This window comes from Python bivittatus, unplaced genomic scaffold (assembly GCF_059951505.1).
Source record: "Python bivittatus isolate LINGU-HERP-01145 unplaced genomic scaffold, Pbiv_v1 ctg000330_np1212, whole genome shotgun sequence".
NCBI lineage: Eukaryota > Metazoa > Chordata > Lepidosauria > Squamata > Pythonidae > Python > Python bivittatus.
Window position 1 is genome coordinate 34,786,983 of NW_028277058.1, and position 23,389 is coordinate 34,810,371.

Here is a 23,389-nt window from a genome sequence, read left to right on the forward strand (position 1 = left end):
TGGGGGCGTGGCAGCCGGTCAGCTGGGGGGGAGCCTGTCCCAGGGAACCCTCGTGGTTACTTGGGAAAAGCGCAAGGCGCGCGGTGCTGCTGATCCGGTTCTAGTTTGTGATGGGCTAAGTTGCTTCTGGAAGGAGGAGAAGGAAGACCTCTGAGCAAACAAGCAATGCCATTAGTGTTGGTCTATGAAAAACATCCATAGCTGGGTAGTATCTTTCTTGGGACTAACCTAAATAGTCATATTTTTATTTGCTATCTAAATACAGTACAACACTTGTTCCCCGCTTTCCCTCCACCCACCCTGGGAAGTAATTGGACTGGGAGACAGCAACTGGCCCAAATATTATATAATTGAAGTCTGCTTGAAATCAGCTGTCCATTTCTACACCTGTCGGTGGCTGAAAAATGTATTTAGAGTGAGGTCTTCTCTTCGTCTTGCTTCCTATCGTGCCCCTTTAACTCACCTATGTAAGAGCATAAGCAGAGATAATTTTGGTTGCATTTTTCTCTGAACTTGTTCTTTGTAGGCTCATGGCTGTACTTGGCTGGCCACTGTGGGAAGCCACAGTCCAGACAATATGGTGAAACAATTTGTCTCCTTATGGCAACCCTCCTTAGATTACGTGCTTGCATGGAGAAAAAATGAGGTTTTGATTGTGGGATTTAATGATTAGACGGTTTGTGCTGATAGAAATAACGTGAACTTGAATTAATTAGTGGTAAGAGATTAATGTTTTTTTATTTGTATTTATATCTGTATTGGAGATAGTCGGAAGTCATTTTCTGTTTCAATTTTCTATCTATCTTCACTATTATAGTTTCTGTCTTTTTTCTTTTAGCCCTATCTTCTCTCTTTGCTGTACTTTCTGTTTTGTATTTTAACTGTACTTTGTAATACAATATAATACGGTTCTTATTAAAAAAAAAAATATGGTGAAATAGGTTCCAGGCTGGCAAAGGAGTGAGACAGGCTGTATACTCTCATCTTCTTTGTCTGCTGAATATATATTGAGGGAGGCTGGTTTGGAAGAAGAAAAGTGCAGTTTTCAAATTGGAGGAGGAAACATCAACAGCCTTTGCTATGCTGATGTTTCACTACTCTCATAGGTGAAAATGTGAATGATCTGCAGGCTTTAGTAATGAAAGTCAAGGAGCAAAGGTGAAAAAATGGGACTAAGATTAAACATAAAAAAGATGAAACTAAGCCTTAGATTGACAGTGAAGACATTGAAGTGGTGGATAGTTTATCCCTTTCAGGATCGACTGTCAGCAGTAATGGCAGTCGAGAAATGTGCTGAAGATTAGTACTTGATAGGGTAGCAATGAAAGCCTTGAAAAATATATTTGGATACAGTGATGTGCCTTTACATACAAAGATCAAAATTGTGCAGCCAGCGGTTTTACCTGTGACACTCTATGGAAACGAAAGTGGTCTTTGAAGAAGCAGGATGGAAAGAGCTTCTATCCAATGCTTCTCAACTTTACTGTCGAAGAAGACTCTAGCATAGCATGGATAGATAGAAAACAAACAAATGAATCATAGTCCAAATCAATCCAGAGTTTTCAGTTGAGGCCCAAATAATCAGGCTCAAATTACCATATTTTGGAGACATCATGCAAAGACCCAGCCCCATGAGAAGTCCATAATGCTGGGAAAGGTGGAAGGACAGAGAAGAAGAGAACCACAAGCAAGATGGATGGCTGGGTCATAATTTGATCTAGTGTGATACAAGGGAGGAATTTGGAGAAAGACGATTCCATCAATTTCTGTCTCAAATTGCAATTTATAGAATTTGGAATTGTGTAATACACCTGCCCTCTGTATTAAATACTGAGGGACAATTAACATTTCTTTTGTGTTTGCTTTTTTATTTTTACATATATATTATTTAAAAAGCATTTACACTTAATGATATTCAAAGTTTCAAATATCACATACTTCAATTATGCTTAGTTTTTCCTCAAGCTAACAGAACACACAGTCCGGGATCCTCCAGAATACCAAGCTTCTTCCCCCAAAACTTAATTCCAAACAAAGCACCCTTCCTAAAACAAAGAATTATACCCAAACTGAAGGAACCTTGTCTTCCATCCTCTATCCCTATTGTCTCCTTTAACAGGACATTTACTATATTTTATATTTTGTGTTATGCTACCGTTGTGTCAAATTGTAATTGTATTGCTATCATGTTGCTATTTATTGACCCACATCAATATTTTTTCAACAGCTTTGAGCCTGCACAGGTTTTAACATCTGCCAGTTTCTAGTAAAACTTGCCTGTCTTTTGAGAAATGCCTGGTTTTGGTTCTGCATTTTGTACTGTTCCTAGAGTGAATGATTATAGGTTTCCTGTCCTACATACTTCTGTGCCATTGGTCTTCCCAAAACAGTGTATAGCAGAAGTACAGGCTATTTAAAACAAGTGTCTTCCCTATTTTGCTGTTCCTTGTATTTCTGCAAAAGCCTAACATAGTCTGCTATTTCTATTCAGAATTAATATGGTATCATCCATTTATCTAAATGTAGGTTATGTCTATAATATTAGTTAAGATTAATTTGTCTCCCTAGTTGTATTAATATTTATTTATGCATCATTTATACAGTCTCCCATTCCCCCTCCCCCCACCAAAATAAGGGTAATATAAACAGCCCTTACACTCCAATTCCTACAAAATAAATCAGTTTTCACTGCTTTTTTCAGTGATAGCAAAATTGGGAGAGTCTGGACTTTTGTGGGGAAGCCATTCCATAGGGATGGAATGGGCACCCAAACGTCTCCAGGTCACACACCTCTGGTCTGGTAACCCAAAGCATTGGCTCCTGCATCAGACATACAGGGTGGGCAGATTCAGTTGGAAGGATGTGGTCCTGAAGGTATCTAGAAGCCAAACTATATAGAACTTTATTCAATAAAACCAGCACTTCAAATTGTTCTTGAAAGCCTATATCATGTGAATGTAAGTATTGGTATATTAGTGACATGTATAATTAAATGTAAGAGCGTTCATGCATTATTCAACATTTATATGACGCCACTTGAAAGGATCATTGGCAGATTTAGAACTAGATGCTACTAATATGCTGACAATACCTAATGATAATTCCCTTTTCTGCAAGGCCAGCATTGGATGCCTCCAGGCTTCTGCATGTCTCCGCCTTATAAAGGAAAGGATGTGGGATAATAAGCTGAAACTGAGACAAGACGGAACTGTTACTGATTCTAGGGGGTGAACTTCAAACCAGTCGAGCAAGCAACTAATAAATCACTCAAATTACATGTTTTTAATCAGACAATGGAACACGAAAGTTAAGTCTAGCAACATTTACATCACTGTGGCATGTAATTTTCTCAACAAGGTTGGATCAGTAACAAGAAAACTTAATTATGATACTTTAATGGGCTAGATATATCAAAAGACTCTAGGCATTGTTCATGCCTGTATTTTTTTTTTAATACAAAAAAACCCCAGTTGTATTATAATCTACTAATTGTCCACAAATTAGCTTCCAAGACAATCTAGATTATCAAAATGTTTTAATTAGATTTTGGTATCCACAATGACAATGGAAGGTTTTCAGAGACTATAATAGGATATTTTCTTTCTCTATACCTGTATTTCCTTTATGGCTTGACTTACAATACAGACCCATGTGTAACATCAAAGAAAAAATATTATAAGGGAAACCACTATATTGCTATGAGGCATTTTCTTTCCTAACTTATTTGTGACAGTAGTATTGTGGTAATCAAGTGAGAGCTCCTTCTGTAGTTTTGATATCTTAGTTCATGTTTGAATTGGGGAAATGAAATTGAGAAAAAGGCAATTTTATAATAGTGCATACATTGGCTACAGCAGATGGCCATGAATACCTGATGCTCCCACAACTGGCTCAAAAATGCAAAGATCTGCGTTGGGAGCAGGCAGATCTTTGGCTTTTCTCAGCAAATTTAGACTAGTTATGATGTAGATGAGAAATTCTTTAAAAATAAATGGGCCTACTCAATTCAGTGTCAAGATAGAAGCTAATTTTACTATGCTAGAAGTAAAACTGATGAGCAAGAATATTCTACTATTCTTGGTATTAGAGGAAGCCAGAATTAGTCTGCAAAAATAGACCTTGACAAAACTCCAGTTTGAGATCCCCAAGACAATGTATCAAGGCAAATAACTTCATACCTCAAATTCATTGCCCCTATATACAGTCTAAGAAGAAAAAAGTTGAAATAGTTTAAGATAGAGTGAAAATCAAAGCTTTCCTCTTTGTACAACTCATCTGGAATATACCATGCCTACATAGGATAGTAACATCAGAGATTTGTATATTTTGCTGTGTTTATTGCCAGGGACTACACTGTGTGAAGAACTGTGTTTATGATTATAACCTGCAGTGCAGTGCAGTGATTAGAGAGTGGGACTGGGCTTTGAAAAACCGAGAATTCAAGACATCTCTTGACTATGACAGTCACTGTGCAAATGTATACTTGTCACTCTTCCTCAGCCCAAACAGCCTAGCAAACTTGTTGCAGGTATAGAATGAGTGGTGTCTGTTTGTACTGTATGCTCTTTAAGAAAAGACTGATAATGTTTGCTTAGGAACACTGGCCACCAAAACATTTTTAATGTGTTTAAAAAATATTTGTATTTGACAGAGGCAGTTTGTATATTAATATGAGAGAAGGGTACACAGGTGAATTTCCGGTGAGACTATCAGCTTTTGTGTGAATAGAAAAATAGCCGATATGCATGAATTAAAGCACCATTGCTGAGGTTTATTCTCCCATAGTAGGCATAATGCTGATGCATGTTAAAGGGCAGTAGAACTTATTCAGCTAGGTTTCTTATGCCCAGAAATTCTAAAAAGAGCAGATATAGAAGCAATATGCCTAGGGATGTCATGCTATGTCTGGTCATTCTGATTTTATGTCTGGGAGAATCAGCATAATACTGAAGAATTCTCTGATAACCTCTTCCATTGAACATCGGGTTTCTGAGTCTGTATCGTTCCAATAACATAGCTTTATATTTCCACAATTATATTAGAATATATTAGTCTTCACACTTAAATATATTGAACTAAAGTGGGACTTACTTCTGAATAAACATGTATGCAATTGCACTATTTTTTAATATTTGACAAAGGATACTGCTGCTATACTAAGACAGTCCTTCTCGTAAAGTTCTTTTCTGAATAACTATAGTGAAACATTGCTTCTGTTGCAATCATCAGTTTGTCATGGCTTTGACCATAGTTTTCAGAAACATCATGCAATTATATCTTGCAATGTTATGGAAAGGCTGAAAATCACCCTTTCACAAAAATCTGCTCAGGACCAGACCATCAAGTTCATTTCAGCTAAGACTTAAACTACATTTGATTCAGGATATTCATAACCTACTGGCTCACTAACCTCTCAATGGTTAAGCTAAGCTAAAGAAGTAAGAAATTCTGCACAGAAATAAATGAAAGGCCTGCCTCCTTAACATGCAAACGTGTTTCACTGACTAGGCCTTTGTTAAAAACAAATCTTATAAAGAGTATCATTTATGCAAATTCATACAGTTCTAGTGTTGTGACAATGTTGTGAAATAGAGAAATTGTCTGCTTTTGTTATTTGTCAGAGCTAGAAGTGGGGTTATGAGTCATCCTAGTAGATAATAAAAATATCAATCGGTTCCTTTAAATCAATCTCAACTCCTGGTAATTACATGGACATATCCAGGTTGTTTTCTAGGCAACAACACAGAAGTAGTTTGCCATTGCCTTCTTCCAAGATGTTTTTCTGATTTCCCAATCTAACTGACAACCATAGGAATTTCTGTAAGTTTCCCATCCAGATATTAATTAATACTAATTAATTATATATTAAATATTAATAGGGTCTGATTCTGCTTAGCTTTTGGGGACTAACCAAGTTGGCTATATGTAATGTATTGTGGTATAAAACAGCACTCAACAAACTTACCAAACAACTAGAAAGGATCCAAATGATCATTTTGTTGTATTGATACAGTGAATCCCATATCACTACTACTATATGGTTGCCATTCATTTTATGAACTGAAAAAGTAGTTGTTCCTCTCATCCTTATGTTTGAGTGGCTGTCTTAATCAAATATTGTCTGGGTTAATACTTCATATTAAGCCACATTTTGATTAACCATGCTTTAATGAATAAGCTATAATAGGTTAGGATCACACATATTGCAACATCATAAACTCTGTTTTACAGTCCAGAATAGCTAGGTTCACATCATATAGTAAGTCAAAATCAAATAAATCACATTATAACTTACAGTAGTGTATATGTGAACCCAGCCTGTATATTAAGGTCTATTGAAGTAAATCCAAAGTAATAGCAAACATTTTCCAATTAACTACTAGTGTGGTCTCATGAGGCTTTATGGAGAGTCCATACAACTACATCTCCTTCTATGGCTGTCTTGAAGGACTCCAAATACAGTTCTTCTTTGTTTTGTTTTTTGAGTTAATGGAAGAGGATTAAATACCATTGGACTAAGCCAGACTAAGAAACTGAAAAATATCTCAAAAGAAGGCATTGGCAAACCATTTCTATACTATTGCTAAGAAAACTACATTGCACTCAACTCAGAGGAGATTTGACATTTACCTAAGCTAGGAACAAAAGATCAAAATATTTCTTTGATTAAGTATGTTAATTTAAGTAGTTGTTATGTTGTACACATAATAGTTATACATACTGCAAAAGTATGTATATGTGTTTTGTAGAACCTGAAATATGGCAGTTAATTTATCCAGGTTGCTATAGCCAAAAATCTATTTGGAAGGACTGAAAACATTATTTTATGGATGAATTTAGGGACAACTTTTCTTTGTTGTGACCCCCTCTGCTCCATTCCTGATCAGATTCTAACCATTCGTAAACTCAAGAAGAGTTTTTGATTGACTTCTGCTATTGTGGCCCCAGTTCAATGAAACATCCTCCCTAAGGAGATTCTCAACGCATGGAACTTCAATTTTACTGTTCAAACTTTGATTTTTAATTTAGTGTTTGCTGACTTAGAATTGTGGGAATTAAATAGTAGATTATATAGCACTGGCTACAAATATTATTCCATTTTTAATATTTCTGTGATGCCTTCTATTATAGGGAAAGGCCATAACTCTGTAACGGAACAGACACTCTTCATGTAAAGAGTTCCAGGTTCAACCCTTGTCTTCTCCAGGATTAGTTGGGAAGAACACCTGCTTCAGAACCTGGGAAGCCACTGCCAAACAACAGGAACAGTACAGAGCTACCTGGAGCATTGGTCAGATTCAACAGAAAACAGCTTCTTTTGTTCCCAGTTTATATTGTTCAGTGCTTTCTGTTAGCTAATTTCCACTACGGAGAACAGTATGGAAGGAACATTTGACCTTGATGTTTAAATGCATCAAGGTGCATATTTAAAAATGAAAGAGGGTTGTTTTTTTCCCTGAAAAGTTGGGTCATATTGGTTAATATTCATGGCATTGTGGAAGACAGCATGAAAAAGCAAACACATGGTGGCTTTGCATGTGGCAGTGAAATTCTCCTGACCTGCACGAGTCACTTCTGTTTTCTAGGCAGTCCACAAATTTCCACATTGTTTTCAGTGTTTCACTGTAAAAACTAGGTACCTGCTCTTGCTTACAAAAGAGAACAAAGCAGAAGTTCTAAGGCTTGAGCAGATTGGCCAAATTCCATATTTGGAATCAGCAGTTCAACTGCAACTGAATGAACACTGACTGCCTAGGCAAAACCTGCAAGGAACCGTGTCAGAATTAAAATGCCACATTTTAGGATCAAAGAAGAATGTGCCTTAAATAGCCTCCTGCATAGCCTCTTAGTATGCAACAGCTGCAGGCATCTTTGTCATAATCTGCGGGTTAGAGGGCAAAAAGGCACAGTTGGAACATGTTGCATTCTTTGCTTTCCAGCTGCTTCAACCATCCAGAGGGATAGTTTCAGTAACATATCTCTCAAAACTTCATTAGGGTAGAACTGACAATATCATATGCCAGATTCTGGGGAGCGGGTTGGGAGGGGAATCTGAGATACATAATGGTGACTTAAGGAATATTATGGTACTGTTTAAAATGTTGCCCTAAGAAAACAATATTTCCAGATTAACTTTTATCTCTCTCTAGTAGTTTGCCTCCTATGAGACATATAATGAGAAAGAAAATGGTCAAAATCCTGGCATTGTTATCCACACTGACCCATTAATTCTAACTAAACACATTTACTTGGCAACTAATTCCTCCCATTGATTTCATTACACTTACTATTACACAAATGCCTGTAAGATCCCAGCCTCAGTCTAATTTTAACACTTCTACATTGAGAAGTGAATCTACAACACAAACCATCTACCACAATGCAAAGTATCCAGACCTGGAAAGCTTGCGTCCAAAGTATGTCTCTTTGTTTTCACCATAGTGCTTACAGTAAATTGATCTAATTTCCTACCAGCCCTTGGAGGCGCTTCACATGCCCTCAGAGTTTGCATCACTTCCAGGACTTCTTTGCATTTCCCACAATCAGGATGCACAACTGAGTATTGGAAAACAATGGAAGACTAGAATCTGTTGTACAAAATCAATAATAATAATAATAATAATAATAATAATAATATAACAAGATGAGGACATTTAGGGAAAATTGGAGATCCATATCCATGGTTATTTCCCCCTATGCACTCATGAAGGATATTCCACATGCTTCCAAGAGAGGCCTGAATTCAAATTAAAAAAACAGGATGAAAGAAATAATTATGCTTCTGAGACAATAGATAATAAGACTGGTCATTCACAAATTGCTCTCATGGTTTTCTTCTGTCTCTACGGTCACTGGGGGAAGTCCCCCATTGTCATTCAGTCGTTTCGCCCTGTAAGTTTCATAGTGGATGTTGTGAGTGACTTCTTTTAGGTCTTGAAGGTGGGTCCTGAAGAACAAGTGAAAAAAAAAATGAACATAAGTCAAAAAGTGGATCATTATATCATGGAAGTACAGGAGCACTTATTTATTTATTTATTTATTTAACATAGCAAATGATCAAGATTATCCAACAATATTAGCTTTATTTTAAATTGTTTGAAGACTGAATATTTCCTTTATTCTCCTGCTTCTTCATCTCTCAAGATTGTCATAGAGGGTTGATAAATTTCTCTAACCCTTTTTTAAAACTCTAAGCTTGTAGCCATTATCGTATCTTGTGGCAGAACATTTCATAAGATGTCTGTTATCTGAAGAAGTATTTTGTTTGTTCTAAATTTGTCCTATATTCATGACAAACTTAGCCAGCCTAGTGAGCTATAGGGAGCAAGTGAGAAAAAAGAGATATTTGCATCTCTCCATTCTCTCCTTTTTATTATTTTATTTGTTCCCACGTTGTGCAACAGGAGGGGATTAGCAAGTTGCTTGTTGTAAGTATCACCTCTCTGGAGATAGAGTTATGGCTGGGTGCTGGTGAAGGGAGCTGGATTCCTTACCTCCTCTGTTCCTCAACCTCACTCTCCCGTGGTGGGGAATCCAAATAATTTTTACCATGGTCATTTTACATGCTGTAGTGTGGCAATGGCTTATTTAATTTTTTCAGTTTACCAGTAAATCATTTCAGTTGAATAGGCAGCACCCTTAATAGTCAGTCTCACCTAATGACAAAATCTCGTAGTAGAGCAAATTCACAATGGTTGAGATTTTCCACTGTAAATAAAGGAAATTACATTAATTGTATCTTAAATGAGAATATAGTAATAGAATCACAAAACTGAAAGGAAACCTTGAAAGCTGATCCTTGCCTGAAGCAGCACTAATGTAAGAGGATATCTTGCCATTTTTAGATCTCCCACACTATCTGACTGGTAGTGGATTAGATAAAACATTTCACAAGAATTCCATATGATTGGATCTAAAACAAAAACACCCCCCTCCCCGCAGGAGACTAGAAGGTAGGGGGCTTTTTCCACCAACTTCTGCGCATAGTAGGTCTAGCCTCTCATGTTTATCAAAAGTTTTTTCTGATGACTGGGGAAACCACTCGAATAACATTGGTTGCTGTGCAGATAGTTCAGATACTATCATCAAAAATCAAGTGAAAGCACTGTATGGAGCAGAGATTTGTGAGGAGGAGAAATTTACCTTCATCTGCCTTCATCCACATTCTTTTCTCACTCATATTTCTTCACAACTCCCTATCTACTTATTTATTTATTATAAATGTTTCTATGGTAATTCAGTTACCTGACTCTAAGAGTATGAACACAAAGTAGTATAAAAATCCACCAAATATTTAAAAAAACAATATATCAGAAATAATACAACGAGCAATAATATGCTAATAAAAGCATGGTGTCATATATCATCAAAGCAAAAAAAAAAAAATCATCTTGTATTCAGATCTACACTCTCGTCTCCAAATGCAGGTTGAAAGGGAAATGTTTTTAAAAGCTTCCTGAGCATTAGAGTTTGGCATCTATTGTCCTTCCTAATGCTTAAAATGTTTAAAAGCTAATATCAACCCATTATACATTAATTGAGATTTTCCCCTATAATTTAAATTTAAAAACTGATCTAATAGAATTTCTCTTGTTCCTGCCCAAACAACTCCCTAGTTATTTACAGAAAATTTAATTCAGCCTTGAAAATAACTGCTGTATTTTCCTATTTTATACTTCAGTATTTCAGATAAGCATCTCACTATTTATTCAGCCAAATCATGAATGACTAATGAATCTAAGTGAACGAGGTAGAAAAGTTGGTGTACATGTTTGGTAGGGCATTGGCAGGAATCTTTCCCAGAAATGTCACCGGTACCATCTGGAAACTGCCTGCTATCGTTTCAGCATTTGCAATATGATGACATCTAAATATAGAGCAGTCAGAAATTACAGGATAATCATGTATTTACCTTCAATGACTCCCCAAGGTGTTTTCCTACCTAGGACTCTTTTCCCATTCACTTGATATTCTTTGTCACTGCCCACCACCGCAAATGGCATACTTTCCTGCTGAAAATACACATAGAAATTAATTTGCTTCTTTCTAGCATAGGTAAGAACGATTGTGTTTTTTCCAAAGCTTGCTCATACTTGGTTCTGTCCATTTCACTAAATCTCCTTTGAATCACATGTAGAATAATATATGTGTACTGCCTGTCATTGCTAGTTTCTTCCTCTGTACAGTATATCTATACATACAATGTATAATGGAACATACATTTGAATACTAGATATCTACTTTAAGCATTTAATAAATAGAAAGGCAGCACATAAATATGTCTAAACCAACAATAATTAAATAGGTTTGTAAAAATTTAATTAAAAAAAATTAGACTCCCCCACTAAATGCATAACATTCAAATATACATAAGGATAAAAATTCCATACTAACTCTGGATTCAGTCTCCAAAAGATAAGTATGATCTAATTTCAATATCAGGAACTAGCAAAAATAATACTTCATAAAAATCTAAAGTTTATATCTTCTCTCTCTCTCTCTGTAGTTCATATCAAACAAACTGAAGATGAAAAAAGAATAGTTAAACTACCTCAGAATCTACCAAAAAAAAGTCAGTCAGAATTATAAATACAGTACCCTGATTTTGTCATTCTCTGTTTTATCTTCAAGGTCTTCATCAAACTCTTTCTGGGGATAAAATTCAATTCCATTGACTTCTAGTTCCTTACGGACCTGGTTAGAAAAAATATTTCTGAAAATATTTCTGAAAAGCCTATGCAAGCAGACAGGATTGCGGACACAATTCAGAAAGGTATCTGGACTGGGTGCTTTGCGCGATGCTTTCCCAAGGGAGACTCACCCTCTGTTTGAACTCAATCTTCTCTTCCAGAGTCATGGTGTCTGCCTTGGCAATAACTGGAATAATATTTACTACTTTGCTCAAATGCTTCATAAATTCCATATCCAAAGGTCGCAAACTGCAGGAAGAAGATGGTTAAACAACCATAAGCTTCTCTACTGTGGGATAGCGTCTTAATATTCTTAATAAAATTAACGATTTAATAATAATTAATAATTAATAATTTAATAATAATTAATCTAATTAATGCCTCTAATGTATTCAGCTCCAGTTTAGAAGGTGGGTGGTAATATACAGGAAACTAGCTGATCTGTGACTCTAGACCCTTTCCTATTAATTTATGGCCATCAAAAACACACTTCTGAGTGGCAGAGAAAGAAAGAAAAAATAAATTCTACGCACAAAAACATCAAGGAACAGAAAATAAGCAAGAAAAAACATCAGGCACCTTGAGGTAAAGTGTGAAGTATGAAGATTACATAAGTGCCCATTTTGCCAAGCATCACTCTTGTTGGCAGCCATAACTGATAGCAGTTACTAAGGAGTACAGACAGATCTGGTAAAATAATTACTTCTGTGTAATCACACAAAGAATATATTTATGCATATTAAGTATCCAGAGGCGTTGTGTTCTCCTACTGTACTGTACACTCATATTTAGAAAACTTCATATATGAACCAGCCTTAAAAATATTCTGTCATGGACACTTGCAGACAATAATTATAATGCGTAGGAGTAGCTCTTCTAGGTCTTCATATGCATGATTAGCCATAGAGATATAACATATCTCAAGCATGAACTTTGCTTTGGCTGAAGCTTACCACCCTCTTCCTTTGGCCTTTGGAAGAAATATTAGAGTTACCATGAAATCCATGCTGACGTGATTACTTTAGCCTGCTGCGAAAGTTACTGGGGAATTTATTCCAACACTTCATCAGTCCCAAGAGGGTATTTTTTCCTCTATTAACACATCCTATCACTGCCAGGCCTCATCCCCCCACCGTCTTATGGACCAGCCCCAGAACTAGTGAGAGATACATACGAGTGGCCTGTGGGAGAGATAAAGTAGAGGCAACAGTGAACTCTTGTATCTGGGATTCGTTTCTTTCTGGCAATGTTCACCTCTTCCTTCAAGAATTTCTCATATTGCTCATTGATGTATTTTTCAATGGGCTCCCAGCTAAGCAAGCAGGAGAGAAGAGGCAGATAGACAACTCTTCATTTCATGTTCTGACATAGAGTAATAGGTTTTTGGGAGGAAACAAACCACAGGCAGTTTTACAAGACCAAAACAATTGTTGGGTTGTTCCATTCTATAGCCTAATAATCTGACATTCTGATTATTACAAAATTGTAACTGATATTACAGAATGAAACTGAGATGCTGCTTATATGATTTTAGATTTAGATTTTAGAATCTCTGTATTTTGTGATGGAGTCACCAGATATGCACAATTATGGCAAACTACTGAGGTATATATCACCTATGGAACAAAATATAGTTAGATCATGTTTTATGAGCAACAAAACAAATTATGTAACATGAAAAGCAGCTGGATGATTTTGTAGGGTCATGGAATATATACCTATGAGAAATTCCTAAAATAGCTAAAATGTATTCATGCTAAATTATTGTATAATTTTTCAGTATGTCCTCTGAATTTATTTGTAGTACCTCATTTCTATCTTCACGTACGTTAAGGAGGAAATTCAAAATTGCTTTGACAGCTTAGGGCTCTGGATGACACGTTTTTCATACTGAATTTGGGTCCCTTTATGCAGCATGTCCAATCTGTCATTTAGCAATGCAATATTCACAGAGAATAGGGGAACCATGCTACAATCCTTATGCTGGTAGGACTTTTCCTTATATTCCTTATATTTGGAATATAACAGTTTCCCAACTGCTGTCCATACTGGCAGCATAATAGTCCACACTGAAGGGTTTTGTAATCACACTAGTGTGACCACTTAGGGGGAAATTAACCTCCTTACCTGTAATCAGTAAATCAGTTTTTAGAGACTATCTTACCAACTATGAGAGTGTTGAAATATTCCTGTTGGGATTTGTTTAGTAAATATCATCATATCATCAAACCTATAGTTTGAAATAATGGAGTGCAAGACACATGCTATATTTCTGGATGCTATTTCTGAAAATACTTGTTTGTGTGTGTGTGTTTGTGTGTGTACTAAGTAGAGCCTGCAAATTAGAATTCTGCCATATTTAAAGCCTGCCCCCTTGTCTACTTATATTAGTCATTCAGGAGGAAAAGAAAGTTGGATTGAAACTGAAAATCAGTGAAAAAACAAAACACTTACCAATTTTCATTGTTGATCTGGTCACCAAATCCAGGGGTGTCAATAACTGTCAGCTTCATTTTGACACCACCTTCTTCAATAACTGGGAGAAAAATGTTGCTGTTACCCGCCTTCAAAACTAATATATATGTATTATATTTAGGGCATGATTATTTCTAGAGGACACAAAGGGCTACAGAGTTTTATAGCCCTTTAGAAATAATTCATTTATCTAGGTATATATTCTTAGTGACTGGTGAAAGCAGCGCAGTGGATCATGAGTGAAATGTTTGCAATCATCCCTAGTGAATGAGAGAGGAACAAATAACTTAAATTCATATTCACAGAGAAGCCTATTCACATTTGACACATATTAATAATTTAAATGATCTGATTTGGGAAATGTATTTATTTACAATATTTGTAATCCTTGATTGGTAAGAAGTAGAAGGTATGTGTCCTTCCACTAAGTGATTACCTATACTGATTCCAAATCTAGCCCAAATCTTGGCACTAAGAAATAGTCTTGACCAATAAAAACAATACTTCAAAGGCCATCTGATTGCATGGATTCAACCATGCCACTTCCATTCATCCATACTTGTACAACCACAGTATGTATAAAATTGTATGCAGGTAGGCAAAAACATGACAACAATAACAATCACACAGTTGATTTCCAAGATAATATCTAAGAACTGACTTCAGAATTCTGGCGTACTAATGTAGGATTATACCTGAATATACCTGTATATTCTTGAATATATCCTGCAAGGATGGGTGGGATAAGTAATAGGGATGGAATACTAGACTGGATCAACCTTAATTAGGTCTTTCAGATATATCAGTGCTTCCAAACCTTCTATAAGCCTGGTCCTGATTTCCCACAATGCCTTGGATCATTTTTGCTACTCAAAGGATTCTCTGGTATACATCAGTTACACCATTGTGGTTAATGTATAGTGTAAGCACTTTCACAAATGAAACAATGACATACAGTCAGGTCCAGAAATACTGGGACATCGACACAATTCTAACATCTTTGGCTCTATACACCACCACAATGGATTTGGAATGAAACAAACACAATGTGCTTTAACTGCAGACTGTCAGCTTTAATTTGAGGGTATGTACATCCAACTCAGATGAACGGTGTAGGAATTACAACAGTTTGCATATGTGCCTCCCACTTGTTAAGGGACCAAAAGTAATGGGACAGAATAATAATCATAAATCAAACTTTCCCTTTTTAATACTTGGTTGCAAATCCATTGCAGTCAATCACAGCCTGAAGCCTGGAACACATAGACATCACCAGACGCTGGGTTTCATCCCTGGTGATGCTCTGCCAGGCCTCTACTGCAACTGTCTTCAGTTCCTGCTTGTTCTTGGGGCATTTTCCCTTCAGTTTTGTCTTCAGCAAGTGAAATGGATGCTCAATGGGATTCAGGTCAGGTGATTGACTTGGCCATTGCATAACATTCCACTTCTGTCCCTTCAAAAACTCTTTGGTTGCTTTTGCAGCATGCTTTGGGTCATTGTCCATCTCTACTGTGAAGCGCCGTCCAATGAGTTCTGCAGCATTTGTCTGAATGTGAGCAGATAATATTGCCCGAAACACTGCAGAATTCATCCTGCTGCTTTTGTCAGCAGTCACATCATCAATAAATAAAGAGAACCAGTTCCATTGGCAGCCATACATGCCCACGCCATGACACTACCACCACCATGCTTCACTGATGAGGTGATATGCTTAGGATCATGAGCAGTTCCTTTCCTTCTCCATACTCTTCTCTTCCCATCACTCTGGCACAAGTTGATCTTGGTCTCATCTGTCCATAGGATGTTGTTCCAGAACTGTGAAGGCTTTTTTAGATGTCGTTTGGCAAACTCTAATCTGGCCTTCCTGTTTTTGAGGCTCACCAATGGTTTACATCTTGTGGTGAACCCTCTGTATTCACTCTGGTGACGTCTTCTTTTGATTGTTGACTTTGACACACATACACCTACCTCCTGGAGAGTGTTCTTGATCTGGCCGACTGTTGTGAAGGGTGTTTTCTTCACCAGGGAAAGGATTCTTCGGTCATCTACCACAGTTGTTTTCCGTTGTCTCCCGGGTCTTTTGGTGTTGCTGAGCTCACTGGTGCGTTCCTTCTTTTTGAGAATGTTCCAAACAGTTGTTTTGGCCACGCCTAATGTTCTTGCTATCTCTCTGATGGGTTTGTTTTGTTTCTTCAGCCTAATGATGGCTTGCTTCACTGATAGTGACAGCTCTTTGGATCTCATCTTGAGAGTTGATAGCAACAGATTCCAAATACAAATAGCACACTTGAAATGAACTCTGGGCCTTTTATCTGCACATTGTAATTGGGGTACTGAGGGAATATCACACACCTGGCCATGGAACAGCTGAGAAGCCAATTGTCTCATTACTTTTGGTCCCTTAACAAGTGGGAGGCACATATGCAAACTGTTGTAATTCCTACACCGTTCACCTGAGTTGGATGTACATACCCTCAAATTAAAGCTGACAGTCTGCAGTTAAGGCACATTGTGTTTGTTTCATTCCAAATCCATTGTGGTGGTGTATAGAGCCAAAGATGTTAGAATTGTGTCGATGTCCCAATATTTCTGGACCTGACTGTATCACTAAAACTGTGGAGTACCACACTGATATACAACATTTTGCATAGAATAACAGAAAGGATAGTGAAGATAACAGAGCATAAAAAAGAAAAATATGGAGTGGACCCTCAGATGATAAAGTTTTACATATATATAATCTTTCCAGATGTGGCCACACATACTCAAGCCTATGTCTACAAAATGGAGTCAAGTGTAATATACCATTCCCTCCTGTGTTACTTAAGAAATGAGTGCAAGGGGTGAGGCCAGTAGCACAGCACCACTATTCCTCTCATTCTTATAGTTACTTTGTGTCAGTAACACAGGAAGCATGGTTGTCTTACATGTAGTTCCATGCTATAGGCAATTGAGCAAGGGAGGTGAGTGCAGTGAGGTCTCCTTTTGGCAAGTAAGTGGGTTGCTTATTGCATTTTCAAGTTCTTCCAGGTGCATATCCACTTCAGCAAAACTATTGTTTTGTCTCTTGGACTACCAGCCGACTTTGAGTCTATCTAGCCTAGCATTTCCCCCCACAACTGACCCTTCATCTATTATTTCAGGGTAGGTGCTATAACTTTTTCCAAAGTACAGAAATAATGCCTAGATTGCTGAGTGCCCCACTCTAGGACTGGAACACCATAGCAAACTCTTTCAGGTTCTTCTCATTCTCCAGGGAGAAAGAGCCCATAGTACTAGATGAAAAAAAGGCAAGCAGTTCTATTTCAGCCCCTTCTTTCTACCATCTTCTTTTGAAAGCCATGTTGCCCTGACCGTAATTCCTTTTGTAAATAATAAGAAATGGCTTAAAAGCCTGGCACAACGAGTCACAGTTTATCTGCATACTAAGAAGAACTGGCTTTTACCATGACCAATAGCTTTGATCTCCACAGTCTTAGGGATCTTCTCCTCACGGTTCCAGCCTGAAGACTTGCGGCTTACTTGGGATTTGAATAGGGTGTTTACAAGTGTTGATTTTCCAAGTCCACTTTGGCCTAGAAAAAAAAATACAAACAATATAAAATTGGCAATTGGCTGCAATGTTAATTATTAATGTATTTTATTGCTTATTACTACTGTTTTGACTATGAAATCCTCCCAGAGAGCTCTTACTGATGGCCCTTTTTTTCACTTGCTGGTTCTATTGGTACTAGAATACCCCACCAATCCCAGTGTTCCCCCTTGATCACACAACATAGGCCATATCTTGTCTCAGCCTGAGTTAAAATAGTAATAATCTTATACCAAATCCTTCCTGTAACAACAGATTTTTCCTGCTTAGGCCAGTCAGGTCAACAAAAACACGAGGAAAGAAACTATGACTCTTACTACAGTGTATGATTTGGGGTATATCCAGGGCATGTGGGAAGATGTAGTTACACACCTCACTTAAGTTACTGGCCAACTGGATATATCAACCATTAATCAGATGTTGACCAACTACCAGTCTGAAATATATGAAAACAATAATTTGGTTATCAAGGCACTAAGAACATAAGAGGGTGCATAATCTAGACAACTCATTTTATGGCAGCATCTCTTTTTAACTGTCATAGTAAAACCTGAGTGGTGTAATAAACTGCTAGTGAAAAAAGAACCATTGGGTGGATTAAAAACATAATAAACCAATAGTGGCAGCCTTTCTCAATTTAGTACCTTCCAGACATGCTGGAATCAGAACTGCCATTGCCCATGCTGGCTGTGGAGTTTGGGAGTTGTAAGGCCCGTTTGCACCTCCTCCTTGCCTGGTGTGGGAATGCCCACCCTCCCTTTGCTGTTTCTTGATGACAGAAACAGATAACTTTGTCTTCAACCAGCCCACTGTAAAGGCAACTATACCTCAAAAGTTATGTTTTGTTGCTTATGCCTTCACAAGTGGTGTTGAGCTGTCTGCGTGCAGCATGACATTCATCGTAGGCAAATGCCTCTGCTCTAGCTGACTACTGTGCACTGTGGTGGGAACGCTCCTTTCCTGCTCACTGATACCCATGACCATGTTGGCCTGGCTGCCAGGCTGCCTGCCCCCTATTCTGAAAGGATCTCCCCTGGTGGACTGGTAAAATGCTGGACCTTTTTAAAAAAAAATAAAACAAAACAAAAGGTTAACTAATGGACAAAGTCTGGGGGTGGTCTGTTTCTGTGTGTTTATTTTTTACAATTTTATCTGTGGAGTCATGAAATGGTAGATTGTTTTCTTTTCCTTAACCAGGTGAAATTGACAAATGTTCTGCCAGGTTCCTCTTCTGTCACAAGTATCAGGAAAAATAGTAAATTCTTCTTTTTCTTTTTTTCTCTATCCACTGGTAGACGTGCTAGATGGGGAAGTGTCAAACACAAGAAGGAATCAATGGAGGCAGCTCATGCAAACACCACATGTCCTTAAAAAAGAAAAGATGTTTGTTTTCCTGGCATGGGTAGCAGGGGTAAAAAAGCAAGGGAATCCATCAATCAGGGTCTGTGGTTACTGCCCTCTAGGCAGAATGCCTGGCCAGCATTTTTCATTTCCAGCTGGTTTATGCAGAGAAGCAAGCAGTTTAAAGCTGTCATGTGGAAGCAGCCATAGTGTGGAGGACAGTCATCCAGGCAGAGGCTGGTTTAACCTTGATTATTGATTGCCATGAGAGAAAATGCTAGATCAAAAGAAAGAACTATTTAGGATGGGATACCTATTTCATATAGCAGCAATCAGGAGCAGAAGTAGAGTCGCAAAGAAATGAAGGCATGCTTGTAGGAAATGCTGCAAGGCAACCTCAGAGTATCTAGGTGAAGTCTCTCCCATCCCAAGCCCGTGTCCCAGTCTTTCCTACCTACAACCATGATGTTGAAGTCGAATCCAGTTTTCATGGTCTTCTTCCGCATTTGCTCTATGATAGTATCAATCCCAATGTAACCCAGTAGGTTGGAGTTAATACTGACAGGTTTCATTGGCACTACTGGTTTTTGCCGTGGCTCTGGTACCAGCTCAGACATAACTGCTTCAGACTTGGTATCTGCTGAGCCTGCAAATGGAAGGAAAATAAAAAATAAATTATATGCCACAAGCAAGATGAATATATAAGCATTGGTTCTCAGGGTTGATATTCATGACCAGTTTGCCCTGGCATGAGTATGGGCCACTGACCATTTTTTGCAGGAACACACAACATTGTCCTCTGTCTGCCCCAGACCATCAGGAAGGCTACCTCCACCTGTCTTTTTTCTGCTATGCATTAAGGGGCAGTTCACCTGTGCACTTGTTTTTACTGTGGCAAATGCCCTCACCCTGATGAGTTCCTGTGCACTCTGGCAAGTACAGCCCCGCCCCTCCAGTCACTGATTGCTGCCCTCCACCATCATTATTTTTTTAGTACATTCACTAGTAGAATGGTGAAAAGGGGGCCTTTTTTTAAAAAAAATCATTGATGGAAGAGTGAAATAACAAACCTTTTTGTCCCCTACCATGAGGTCCATTGCTGGAAAGTGGAACTGTGAAATGAGGAACTTGTCCATTTTGTTTTTAAACCTAACACTAACCCTAACCCCTTTCTCCTTCTAGTTTAGGAAAAATGATAAAATCAGTCTTCCTCCCTTCCCTCCTCTTTTTCTGATCCAGGAAGGGTAAATAAGAAGAGGAATCTGCTACATGGGAAATGTGGTCCAAACAGAATAGGCCATCATCATGGCCAAGACAGAAGGAACAGTTAAAACTGGAAAGGGGTTTCATAAACCAGCTTCCTTTCCAGCCATGAGTCCAGAAACTTAAGGCTGCAATATGGAAAAATGGATAAAGATTCAAGTGAATAAACAACCCAAACCCACAGACCCCAAAGAGACCAACCTCCTCCTCATCAAACCATAATGGTGCTGTATAAAGAAAAAAAATCAGTCCCTAGCAGATACACAGGCGTTTTTTGTTTGTTTGAAAGGGAAAAGAGCTCACTTGCTGGATTTTTGTAATGTACCTATCTTCAACTTAATAAAGTTTGCTGATGAGATCTCTGTGAATTCATGCTTGGGGAAAAGGTTTTATGTTTGGTTCAGGCACCTGTGAATGACTGCCATTAAATTATTAAATCTGCTTCTGTTTTACAGTAAAATAGAATAACTCCTCTCATCAAAGACCCTTTTCTCTTTATCAGATGGACTTGGGCTCTTCTTAGTGGAAAAACAGTTCAGCTTAAGGGCTAGTTCACAGAACACACAGTGGCTGGCCCTGGCAAGGAGCAGAATGAAAAACACCAACTGTCAGGCTCCATCCAAATAGTGGGACCGATGAAGGCATGACCTGGTGAGTAAGTGGTACAGCAAATTTAACCCTAGCAAGGGTGCTATTTGAACTTCACTACAGATAGCAAGATATCATGGTCAAGTACCATTTAGTGAAAAGAAAAAAATAGTATGAAACATGCTATATAAAAAGAAAGACATATCAATTTCAAATACCATGGTGGCAACAGCACTCTGTAATGAAACTTCTACAATACACACAATGTCAGTTTTAGGCATTTTCACACTTGAAACAAAATGTTAGCACAGCATCTCTACTCTTTTCTGTAGAGTAGAGCAGTTAAACAAAAACAGCAAAAACAGAGATGGAGGTTGGAGGCCAGAATATAGCATGATCAGTCAAATTCTTTGAAAGTCACTAAGATTTGCTTGATTGGATCAGCTTAAAAGCACACATAATAAATAAAACATTTCAAGAAATATCAGTCATGGTATCAAACCTTTTTTGCACTTGTCACCAAGTAAACACATCAACCCACAGGCCTGTGGGGGCCAACAACATAGGAAGGGGCCCAGCTGAAAGCTCTCTCTTGAGGCCCCCTTCAAAACCAGTCCTGCCACATCTGAAGACAACTTGATACATTTTAAAACATTATTTGCTCACTACTACTACTACTACTACTACTACTACTACTATTGTACTATTAAAAAGAATTCTTTGGATTGATCAGCTACCTCTATCTGGTCCTCTCAGACTGTTTGGATTAAAATGACCATGCTATTTTCCAATGTGTTGTTCCATGCTGGGAATTATGGGAGTTGCAGTCCAATGTATCTGAGGGACTCGTAGAGATCCAAAGCATGATCTAAACTTAATTTATCTTTCATTGACAGGAACATCCTCCTCCACCTTCAAATAATTCTTTTTCCTTAATGTTTCCAACTACCATTTCCACTGAATCTCCAGCCATGCTTCAATAGATGGGTACTGCTGCTTAAGACCTAAGTCAGACTTTGCTCTTCTATAGAAAGGAATCCGCAGACTGTAAATTGAAGCTGTGGGAGCCAAACTGAGCTGGCCAAACAGAACTGGCAGTCTGTTATTTACTATTTCACAATGAGTTTGGGATGTGATTTTTGTGTTGCCAGAGTATCCTCTGGCGCTTCTGTTGTCTTTTTCTTTCTTTTTCAGAATCTGAAAAAAAAATTAAAAACTTATCTCTTACTTTTTCTAACCAGAACACCAGGGGCATCCACAGAGTTGGGGCTGGGTGGGGTAGGATCAAAAAATAGATGGCAGTTTTCATTGACCATGCTGACATCTTGCTTTATTGACTCCCTCCCCCTGCCCTCACAGCTCAGTTCTTGGAATTATACCATGCCATAGGCTTGTCTTGCATAGGCATAATATATTTAAATATTTCCAGAGGAAATGTACCATTTCCGGAGCAGAATACGTATTCAGTTCAGCTTCTCCAAACCCTTGGAAGCCGCACCGTGCTAGGGCACATTGGAGTTGGTGCCAAACTTAAATTAGTGTAACACCCACATGTAGGGTTGCACGGGAGTTTGTTGTGCAAAAAGGAATTCAAACCACATGTATCCTTCCTTAGTAATAGTAGTAGTTTCAGTAACCTCCTTAAGCTTCAGACACTAAACAAATTTTAAAAACCTAGGAGGACTACAGCTATAAGTTTAAATCTTTATAAAACATTTCCTAGTGTATTGATGAATTCTGTGATCTAAGTATTAAATTAGTTGGCAACAAAATTTTAGTTAAGTATAAAAAACCACTATTATACCATAATATGACCACAGAACATATATTTATGGTTATCTTATGTATTTCCCATAGCTTTTGGCTTTTAAAAAAAAATTGCTACACAGTAAGCTCTATATCTATCTATCAATCAATCAATCAATCAATCATCTATTGCCTCACACATACATGAAAAGCATTCTTCTCTCCCCCTTGGCTTGTAGCTCCAGATGATAGGACATAGACAATATACCATTTTTCTTGAAGTGTGAGGAAATCTTCACACACAGGAACTCAAAAGGAAATTGAACATATCCTGGGAACCAAACTTTTGTTACTGAATTTGGTTCCCTGTGGTTTTCTAATTATTAGTTTTTAAAAACTCTATCCCAGGCAATTAAAGACTTACAAGATAACAGAGGTTTCCAAAAGTACTTCCAAACAGCTCCCCTTGTTACCAATCAAAGCATATTATGAAGTTATTCTGTCTTTCTCCTCTTTCCCACTTCCATTTTCCCCTCTCTCCTTTCCCTTCTAAATGACTATTTCATGTCTGAGGAAAGAAAATACTCACACCAGGGTAAGCCAATTCTGTAACAGAAACTATAATCTAGAAGCAGTCCAGAACTGTGAAAATATTTTTTTAATTTCTGTGCAATACAAAAAACATTTAGCTTTT

The 23,389-nt window shown here is 37.7% G+C and overlaps 1 protein-coding gene and 1 long non-coding RNA gene across 3 annotated transcripts; one reads left to right on the top strand and one right to left on the bottom strand.

Annotated features, from left to right (window-relative positions):
- Window positions 1-36: 36 nt before the first annotated feature.
- Window positions 37-20,677, top strand: LOC112540672 (uncharacterized). Of its 2 annotated transcripts, XR_003084744.2 has the most exons (4): window positions 37-205; window positions 7,132-7,291; window positions 11,632-11,773; window positions 20,338-20,677. It is a non-coding gene; the product is annotated as an uncharacterized LOC112540672 (long non-coding RNA). The 2 variants fall into 2 exon arrangements; XR_015796168.1 differs by lacking the exon at window positions 11,632-11,773 and having other exon boundaries at window positions 48-205.
- SEPTIN3 (neuronal-specific septin-3) lies at window positions 7,280-19,814 on the bottom strand. The gene is made up of 9 exons (XM_088140983.1): window positions 19,553-19,814; window positions 17,612-17,740; window positions 14,145-14,226; window positions 12,865-13,002; window positions 11,822-11,939; window positions 11,599-11,694; window positions 10,913-11,012; window positions 9,657-9,708; window positions 7,280-8,947 (listed from the first exon to the last, which is right to left on the bottom strand). The coding sequence occupies exons 1-9, from the start codon at window positions 19,713-19,715 to the stop codon at window positions 8,812-8,814; spliced, it is 1,014 nt and encodes a 337-aa protein (XP_087997109.1). The 5' UTR covers window positions 19,716-19,814; the 3' UTR covers window positions 7,280-8,811.
- Window positions 20,678-23,389: the final 2,712 nt, after the last annotated feature.

What these genes read in the sequence shown, in the direction of transcription:
- SEPTIN3 (XM_088140983.1), bottom strand. Translation starts at nt 19,715, where the DNA reads ATGTCTGAGCTGGTACCAGAGCCACGGCAAAAACCAGTAGTGCCAATG. An exon ending in CAGATCAACAATGAAAATTG is followed by an intron (nt 13,003 to 14,144) that starts GTAAGTGTTTTG and finishes CTGCTTGCTTAG; the next exon opens with CTGGGAGCCCATTGAAAAAT. An exon ending in AGATTGAGTTCAAACAGAGG is followed by an intron (nt 11,695 to 11,821) that starts GTGAGTCTCCCT and finishes TTTTCTAACCAG; the next exon opens with GTCCGTAAGGAACTAGAAGT.